This window comes from Amphiura filiformis, chromosome 12 (genome assembly GCF_039555335.1).
Source record: "Amphiura filiformis chromosome 12, Afil_fr2py, whole genome shotgun sequence".
Lineage (NCBI taxonomy): Eukaryota > Metazoa > Echinodermata > Ophiuroidea > Amphilepidida > Amphiuridae > Amphiura > Amphiura filiformis.
This window is the reverse complement of record NC_092639.1, coordinates 20,679,910-20,690,325: the sequence shown is the minus strand read 5'-3', so window position 1 is coordinate 20,690,325 and position 10,416 is coordinate 20,679,910. Positions and strand designations below refer to the sequence as shown.

Sequence of the window (10,416 nt, the reverse complement as noted above, 5' to 3'; positions counted from 1 at the left end):
CCCCCCGAGTCAAACAATCCTGCGCACGCCATTGACCTATTTGTGACACAAGGATATGCGCTAAACATTTAGCCGCATTAATTAGTCATACATTTGGCGTCCGTTCAAGTTCGAGAATTCAGTACAAAAGACTGAGAATAAAGTCATTATATTTAATTTGATAAGGTTGACTGGGTTTCTTTGCTAGAATTTTATGTAATGTGCCCGGCGGGTAATGTGCAATGGCGAACGTTATGGCAAAAGACAAAGGTTGGGCATGGATGATAACTCTTGCAGCCTTCATTTCTATGGCTCTTGAGACGGGTACAATTAAGTCCCTTGGTGTCATGTTACCGAGTCTTCGTCAACAGTTTTCTACTCAAACATGGGTCATTGGATTAAGTATTGCATTGGCTCCTGGCTTTGGAGCAGTTACATGTAAGTACCAAAATTTAATTTTATGTGTTCGATTTAGGTTGGTCTTAACCCTGGAATTATGGAAACCGTTGGGCCTCATAACTGCTAAATTCTTGGCCTGATATAAAAGTAAACATATAATGGCAAAAACATAGTGAATCTATCGATGGAGTCAAATTTGGGCAAAAATGCTCAGTTTTGGAGAAAATTTTTTTTTAAATGTTTTTTTTTACCTACATTGTTTTCGGGCAACATAACAGAACGATAAGCATGATTTTTAAATCAGCTGAATGCTTAAAAGCATTCAGCTGGGAACTTTTGAGGAAATTGTATATATTGTATGTACTTTCGTCATTTAAAAATCTTATGCTATAAGCATACCAAAAAAAGTTAGTTATATTCTTGATAATGTTTTAGACATTGTCATGATTGTCCCTACTCCAAATGTTCAAAATCATGTACGGGCGATTATAGCTGTTGATTTCTTTAATTTCAAATTTTGTAACATCGAGACAGCTTAGATTTGGGATGTATTTTAGGAAAACATTATCGTGACTGTGTCAGTGCTGAAACATTTTTTTTTTTTTCTCATGCCCCAAACAGGGCTTTTATTTTACTCTTGCAACAAAATGGCACATTAAAACATGGGAAATGATATTACAAATACATTACGAATAGGCCTATAAATACATTTATACCGAAATTTAAAAATCAATTAATGAAATAACACTAAAACTTGGCTGGTATAACTCATCGCCGAATAGACGCAGTGACGTAAAGGCGATCTAGTCGCTGAATTTACACAGTGACGCATCAGGTAAAAAAAGAAAACAGTGCTGAAACATGGTAAATACAGGGTGTCCCAAAAGTTACTTTATCTTTTAAATGATGTCTCCAGCAATCACAACATTATGCCTTCTCTCAACACGCGATATTCAAAATTCCTTTAAAATGTTAAACATCTCTATACAAAGTGCCTTATTGGCAATATGAATAGATTGTCGCAAAGAGGAAACTTGTTCAAATGTTTTGATGCCTCACTTGACAGAATTTCTTGTCGCATAATTAAGAAAGGCAAAACAAATGAATAAAATGCGAAGTTTACACTTTTACTGGTTCCTTCAAAAACATCGCAGACACTTTGGCTAACTCTCTTGCAATAGTTAGGTGTGTTGTTGGTTACAAAACGATGAATTAGTACGAGTAGGCCTATACTGCTTGTGATATCTACTCTTAATAATATTGCTGTTGGAGTGCAACATCGCATAAATTGGCTGGGCAGCTGTTCATTGCATCGACAATGGATCATTAAAAAATACATCATAGGGTCTGTACTGAGTAAACTGACCATTTACTTAGTAGATTATTAGATGACCTTTTTACATGCCTGCTAAATGCAGTACCTAAATTTGAATTTATACAGGATGAGAATCCAACATGAAATGGAGTAAAATGGACGCAACGTAACAAACCACCTGAGATATGGCAAACTATTCTTTTTATTTAATGCTTTTGCAAGCGGATCATCAATATGAGACCATATAAATTTTTGATCAAAATCAGAGAATTTTTCATTTTTTGTCCCCCCTGTGGAGTCCAAATTTTGACATTTGACTTTTCCCCACAACTTAAGAAATGTACATCGGAGATAGGTCAACATATACTTTTTTCTGAATAATTATGACTAGAGCAACACATTGGTATGGTTTTTAGTAAGATTTAACCAAATTTGAAAGTTAACCCCTGCATAAGAGGCCATTTTGGATTTATGCAAATTATGCACTATTCCACGATTTGGATTTTTGGGAACTTTCAATATGTTTTTGTGTGAGCTTTTGAGAGATGGACGCATGCGAAATGGATTCTGTTGCAATTAGTGGTGGGGATTTTTTTAATTTGACTAGCCTTTTCAGAGCCGGCGTGGAAAAAGGTCCAACCAGGCTGATCGTTTTAGAAACAGTCACGCTCCCTATTCAGAGCCACGTGGAAAAAGGTCCAATCAGGCTGATCGTCTTAGAAACAGTCACGCTCCCTATTCAGAGCCACGTGGAAAAAGGTCCAATCAGGCTGATCGTTTTAGAAACAGTCACGCTCCCTATTCAGAGCCACGTGGAAAAAGGTCCAATCAGGCTGATCGTTTTAGAAACAGTCACGCTCCCTATTCAGAGCCACGTGGAAAAAGGTCCAATCAGGCTGATCGTTTTAGAAACAGTCACGCTCCCTATTCAGAGCCATCACGTGGAAAAAGGTCCAACCAGGCTGATCGTTTTAGAAACAGTCACGCTCCCTATTCAGAGCCACGTGGAAAAAGGTCCAATCAGGCTGATCGAAGTTAGAAAGAGTCACGCTCCCTATTCAGAGCCACGTGGAAAAAGGTCCAATCAGGCTGATCGTTTTAGAAACAGTCACGCCAAATGCCCGGCTAAATGACAAATACATTTGGATTGGCTTTAAATATCATTATATATTATTTTTTCTTATATATATTTCCAAGTGATCAAAATCAAATTTCACGATATAAAACCTTTTCAATGAATCTGCAAACCATAAACTCTAAACATCACAATTAAAATTCGATATAAAGTTCGGATAAAGAAGGCTCTAATCATTTCCTATGACCGTGTTTAGTAAGACAGCATTGAAAAACCTTTTGGGCGCCCGCTACGGAGGGGCCCGGTATTGTCTTGGAGTTACAAATTGCTGCAATTTTGTCCTTGTATATTCTTTGTTTACTATGCTAATGTTACAATTGTTTTCGAGAGTAAATGTTATCCAAACGGTTACATTTCTAACTTTGAGCACATCATATCAAAGCTCCCATTGGGGCACCCACCATTCCTTTTTTAAAGGAATTTTTATTTATTGATATGTTTCATATTTTAAAATTTATCTTATGTAAATTTCCAATAAGGTCCATTTGCTGGAGCGCTGAGTAAACGCCTCACACCCAGACACACCGTCATGATATTCAGTTTATTGGCGGTAATTGGGCTCATTATGGCATCTCTGGCAACATCGGTGCAATTATTGATGGTAGCTTTACTTCTGACAGGTAAGAAGGAAGAAGATGTCCCAAATTTCTCAAAGCGTGATAGGGCAGCGTGGCCCACAGTGGCTAAGGTCTTTGACTCTGGTACAAGAGAGTCCTGGTTCAATTCCCGGTGGAGTCAAATGTCAAATATTTATAATCCTATCTCTATTACTGTTTTAAATTGTGAACTGTTTTTCGAATTGTGGGGCAAATGCAATCAATGGCAAAGACTCGCAGCCAGTTCCGTAACGCCTGGCTGTCCGTGCAACCCCTGATCACATTACATTCCCCGAGTATAGTAGTGATGTTTAGTCCGCACGATATACTCGTAATTTTATTTTTAATTGAAACTGATTTAACCTATAACTTTAGATAGGTTAGCTGCAGCACGTAAATTATCTTCAACTCAAGTTTTATGTGGTTAGTAATATACACTAAGCCAAAAAGGAAACTTCTTCACAAAGTCATATCTTTTTAAAAAATCCTGTCCATCAAAAGTAACCAAAATTACACACATGGTTGCCTTAATACTCTACTCTAAACACTTGTCAGTAACCAATCAGTTGTCCAACTGACAAAACAGCAAAATGCACTGATATGGAACAGCTTCCTGGACCACATTCACAGCCCAATAATTGGTACCCAGCACAAGAAATCTGGGAGAATCGTTGAACAGATGAAAATTTACAAAACGGTGCTGTTTCTGCTTTTCACGCACTTTCTTTAAGAAACAGGTCTTGTTCCGCACTATTCCACTTACTCTTTGGGAATTATCATCTGTGCAAGGACCTTGTTCACATTCTCACAGATTTTTTGTGCTGGGTGCCAATTATTGGACTGTGAATGTGGTCCATGAAGCTGTTCCATGTCAGTGCATTTTGCTGTTGTGTCAGTTGGACAACTACTTGGTTACTGAAATGTGTTTAGAGTAGAGTATTGAAATAATCCTCTGTGTAATTTTGGTTCATTTTGATGGACAGGATTTTAAGATATGACCTTGTGAAAAATTATTAAGTTAGGTTAATAATATAGAAAATAAGTTTCTTTTTTGGCTTAGTGTACTTTGTGTTTGTTATATTTGAAGGTTTTTCACTCGGAGCTGAAGCAGTCATCTTAGGCGAACAAGCCATATACTTTGACAAGTACTACAACGTATCCATTTCAATATCACAAGCAGGTCTTTCCATCGGAGTCATGATAATGCCACCTATGACGCAGCTCCTCCAGGACATCTACGGATGGCGAGGTACCATGTTATTATTAGCTGGTCTTAATCTTCATCTTATCGTGTGTGGAGCTTTGTTAAAACCTTTCCAAACGGATTCACTTGAATTTGAAGATAATGAACCTTTCCAAACCTCAAGTAAAAACTTGACACCAAAAAAATCGGCAGTAACAAACTTGGTTCATTATCTGGATTTAACGTTATTCGCTAATGCTGACTTTGTCTCTATGTTGGTTTATAATCTTGGCAGTGGTTATTGCTTTACGGGTTGGCTAATATATTTAGTTCCTCATGCAATGGAGCTAGGCTTCCAACCTTACGAATCGTCATTTCTGGCCACAATTGGGGGAATCGGTAACCTCCTAGCAAGCATTCTGTATCCAATATTGAAGATGTGTACACCTGATAAAGCATCTCTATACTTGACAACATTAATGAGTACTTTTGCATTAGGCTTGGACCCGCTGGTATCCAGTTACCATTCCTATGTTGGACTAGCATTTTTATCAGGGATGTTTGTCCTTGCCAGGGCAATGGCTATTTTGAGTGTGTATAAAATGGTCAAGAATGTCGTGGAGGATGATAAATTGACGAATGCAATGCTATGGATTAATGTTACATACAGTATTGGAGCAATTTGTAGTGGATTTTTCTCAGGTGAGACTGACATTTATCAGTGTACTTCGGTTATATTTATAAATGCGCATTTATAAATACGCACGTGACCACCTCCGCGCTGCCATAAAAGCTTGTAGTCTTGAAGTGACCTTCTACATACTGGGTTGTCTTCCTATACATTTGAATACAAATGCGAAACAATACGTAATATTGTGGAGTAAAATTGTCTATTTTGCTCAACTTTGTGATTATATTGTAAACGTTTCCGCCGTTGAATATTTTTTCCGTCGTCAAATACTTTCAAAATGTTGTTTTTGATAACACATTACAAATTCGGAATTGCGACATGTGTAATAATTTTGCAATTCAATTAATACTTAAATTTGATGATATTTATCTACAGAGTTCCTATGTTTTTCTATATAGTGGTCAATGCATGAGGATTTGGTCACGCTTGCTGGTCTTGGTATGTCGTGCCCATGAGTCACGTGCGTATTTATAAAAGCGCATTTATAAATATAACCGAAGTGCACTGTTTATGATATAACTAAAATTAATAATTGAGTGCAGTGGCATAATCAAGATAATCGCACCTATAATTTGCGACCATGAAGGTGTGAAAGTGCAAAACCCAACGTCAAGACATAGTGTGATTGATTATTCACCATACACTTAAGGGTGGTGCAATAATTATGTGTACCCCTGGGGGGGGGGGGGGGAATTCTCAAAATGGTCTGCCAAAAATCGCTTGCCCCCCCCTTTGGCCGTGCCCAAAAAACCTTTGCCCCCCCTTTCGACGTGCCAAAAAACCTTTGCCCCCCCCTTTTGACGTGCCAAAAAATCTTTGCCCCCCCCCTTACACATGCAAGATTTTTGGGAACCCGAATTTAAAACCTTAAATTGTCTTAACATATAACGCGAGCGCAGCGAGCAGGAATTTTGCATATTTGAACGTGTTCGTAACGTTTTCCTACGCCTTTTAGGGCGTAATATAGAAACGGTGCCCAAAATATCTGTGCCAAAATTGCTTGCCCCCTTTCGACCTGCCAAAAATCGCTTGACCCCCTTTCGACCTGCCAAAAATGCTTGCCCCCCCCTTTGGCCTGCCAAAAATCTTTGCCCCCCCTTATAATTCCCCCCCGGGAGTACACATAATTATTGCACCACCCCTAAAGATAATCCAGTTATACCCCTATGGAAGACATGAACTTACTCTTCCACACAGGGAATGCGAATTTCAAATGGGGTTAACCCCACACACAAATGTTTTTCAAATGTTTTAAACGTGTTATAAACTCGTTTTGGTTTTATTTAAAATGTTTTAATAACATTTAAATGTCGGGTTAAGCAAGGTCATGAAAACTTTTTTTTAACATTTTATATGATAAAAAAACTATACAACAACATTTTAAAATGTTGTCAAAATGTTATTATACTATTTTTGTCAAAAATATTTTGTCAACTGTTACATCATCACCCTCTACGGCGAATAGAAAGCTTGCGATTTCCAAACGTATGTATCATACGCCCGTGCAACTATTCAAAATCCCGTCAGAACAGATGCACGGGCGTATGATACGTACGTTTGGAAATCGCAAGCTTTCTTAATGTATCTCCGACATGCATATTAAATCATGAAGTATTTTTCAATGTTTGTTTGTTGTTTGTTTAAACGGTCGCTCCGTGTGTAGACACGCTTGGGTCCTGGTGGGACCAGGCTCAAGCAATGTGCTGTTTTGAATCCTCATTTTCTGATACTGTTGTACCATCTTTCTTTTTGTTTCTTTTGGCGTGCAGGATGGACTTTTGACGTGACCGGTAATTTTACTTTGTCATTCCTGCTACTAAGTGGAATATCACTTCTTGCATTATGTCCACAGTTCATTGTGGATATGAGAGGTGTGTGGAAAGTTCGGAAATATTCATCGGTTTTGAATGAAAAACAATAACCTTCATAGCATCAGTACCTATAATCGGAGAATTCGTGGCGCTCACCACCTGCAAACTATACCACGCCAATTAGTATTGGTGAAGTAGCTATCTGCTGCTAAGGGCATTGATGCTAGTAATAGTATTGATGATATCAGTATTGATGAAGTAGCTATCTACTGCTGATAAAAAAAAATATCCGTATAAATGGTTCCTATCCATCTGATATGGGTTTATGACTGAGAGTAATGAGTATGACAAGAATTTTTATTAACAGACTGAGATTATTTTATCCAGCTGATAAGGGCATTGACGAAGTAGCTGTCTACTGCTGATGTTAGCTACTGCTAATGTAGTATTTGTGACGTCTACTACTGATAACAGTATTGATGAACTAGCTATCTGCTGCTGATATCAGTATTGATGAAGTAGCTGTCTACTGCTGATGTAGTATTGATGAAGTAGCTATCTACTGCTGATATCAGTATTGATGAAGTAGCAATCTGCTGCTGATATCAGTATTCTATAACACTTCGTCGAATATGCCAATGCTGTTCAGCAGAACTTCAACGTGACTATTTGAATTACCCGGTACTTAGTATCATAGGGGGGGGCATATCATAATTTTGTTGGGTATGCTCCCCTGGAATTTTGAGTTGGTAAGTCTTTGGGAGCTGACGGCGTACCAGTAAAATTGGGTCTTTTGGAGCTGCGGACAATTAAATAAAATCAAGGGCCTTTCTGGTTGACAATCGCCTAAAAAATAGAAATGTGAGGAATGAGCAACTTAGGGTCTTTTAGGGCTGAAATGGTCAAAATCAAGGGTCTTTCAGTGCTGTTTTGGTCAAAAAGTTAAGGGGTCTTGGGCGCTGCACGGTTAAAAAACAGGGGTCTTTCCAGGGGAGCATACCCGTATGGTCATTTATGTTGTGTGCCCCCCGGTACTATACTCAACAGTGACTGACAAAATTAAACTCACAATAACAAGAAATTGTTTGAATAATATATTTATTTTATTTCCATTTTATTACCCTATTTGACCTTTTCAAATCAAACAGGACAGTGACAATTAAACTTCAAGTTATAGTTGTTTATTTTGATACAAGACATAACATATAAGACAAAATTATCATGGAAATTAATTAATTAAAAAGTTAATAAATTACATTTACCTAGAATTAAATAAAATGAATTTTAAAAGGCAAGTAAAAACTCAACTCTAAATTTCTTTGGAAATGGAATTGAAATTAATTATCACTAATAAAAGACAATACACACATATATTGAATACATAATTAATCACTGTCGCCAAGACCATGATTTCAAATGACTTGTAAAGATTTCATCACTCATTGAATACATTAATTTAAATAATTGGGTGGGAAAAATAACCTACACGTTTTGAAATACTAACAGACTTGTCATAAATAGTTTTGTTTAGGTCAAAGGTTAACGTCGTTAAAACAATATGATAATCTCCTGAGAAATATAAAAGTTACGTAAAAACAAAGACTTGTTTTAACCAATGTATCGTTAGACCCACAGGGCTTTAGGGATGAAATCAAAACTCCACCGGCGGTCGACCACCAGTTCCGTCTGGTTGGAGACAGTTTCTATTGTTCTGAACAATGGAATGCAGTCCAGTTTTAATTGCATCCCTTAGGCATTATTTTATAGTCTTCTTGTAACTTTAGATAAACCACCAATCATTTCATATCATCAAGCGCTGTCAGACCTATACCATTCTTTGCTGCCAATCTCGCCCAATAGTTCCATATTTTGTGTATATACATTTTTTACATCTTGGCTACTTTTTAACAATACATCTTGATATCATTTCTGTACATTCTTTGATACAACACAATTTCATCCTATTATGTCCTTATCATGGCATGATTCTATACTTTTTATATTTCAATATTATGCTACATATTGCAAAGAACCTAATTGGTTTAGGTATGAAACTTAATTAGCATACGTGTTCATCCATATCGAAACGATGCACTTGTCGGCTGCTACATGTAACTCTTTTCACAATAGCTAGGAATAAATACCAGACTCATCTCAAGTGGAGGTCACTTCAAATCATCCCCAAGTCACATGGTCTAGGAATACAGAGAACATTACTTAACCATGTGACTTTTGGATGATTTGAAGTGACCTCCATATGAGACGAGTCTGGTATTTATTCCTTGCTATTATGTGAAATGAGACACATGTTGCAGCTGACAAGTGCATCATTTTGATAGCATATTGCCTGATTTAAAAAACAAAAAACAAAAAACAAACACCATAAATAAATAGCCCAATATCCAAATTCAACATAAATGTTACAACAGTCTCCCAGACATATCATTACGATTTTTGGCAAAGTGCCAAATAGCGATTTGTCGTGCGTAACATGATTTTAACAGATAGACAAATTATACATGACATTCTGCCCAAATCATACTGAATTATCATGGGTTTTGACACAGTGGATACATCACAAGTTTGAAGTTTCTAGTCTGATCCACAGTGGTGAGCACTAAGTTTGATCAAAGACTAACTTTGTTTTATCTTTGGCTTATCGAACTTGTGAAATGCCTCTAGCACAAGTTAAGGCTTTTAATCCTGGGCTTAATCCAAGAAATTATTATTCACCAATGACCTTAGATCACCACTAGTGTCAGGCACTAATGAAAGAGCTCATACCATTTCTTCACTGAACCATACTTATAATAAATCATGTATAGGCCTAGTAGCAACATCTCAATTCTATAGCATTACCCTACTAGTATGTCTACATAACTATTTAAAAATAAAGCAGACTAGTATAATTCTTCTAAATCTATTTGAGGTTTGACACAAATCATTACTTGTCCAGGTAAGTCTTATTTCACATGTGAAAGCAGCACCATGCAATACATTGTAATCTAATCTACTCACATAAAGGAAGTCTGCACTTAGATAACCCCTCCTACACCAAAACCTGATCTTGTTATGACAATTTGATAGATAAGATTGTGTGCAGAATCTTGTTAGCTCCAATTTGATACCATATTTGCTACCAAATACTCTAAATTGACAGAGATTAATACCAGTATATGAAATTTGGTGCATTTGTAAAAGTTGCAAATAAAAAAAGGACCACGTGGACCTATAGAGGTGAATGGCAGAGCGCGACCATTGACATAGCCCGAAACAACTGCTAGATCATATCGATCGCATCATGCCC

General features: G+C 37.1%; 1 protein-coding gene across 1 annotated transcript; it reads left to right on the top strand.

Moving 5' to 3' along the window:
- The first annotated feature begins 223 nt into the window (after window positions 1-223).
- On the top strand, window positions 224-7,313 carry LOC140165334 (monocarboxylate transporter 13-like). The gene is made up of 4 exons (XM_072188667.1): window positions 224-417; window positions 3,308-3,448; window positions 4,512-5,309; window positions 7,068-7,313. The coding sequence occupies exons 1-4, from the start codon at window positions 234-236 to the stop codon at window positions 7,217-7,219; spliced, it is 1,275 nt and encodes a 424-aa protein (XP_072044768.1). The 5' UTR covers window positions 224-233; the 3' UTR covers window positions 7,220-7,313.
- Window positions 7,314-10,416: the final 3,103 nt, after the last annotated feature.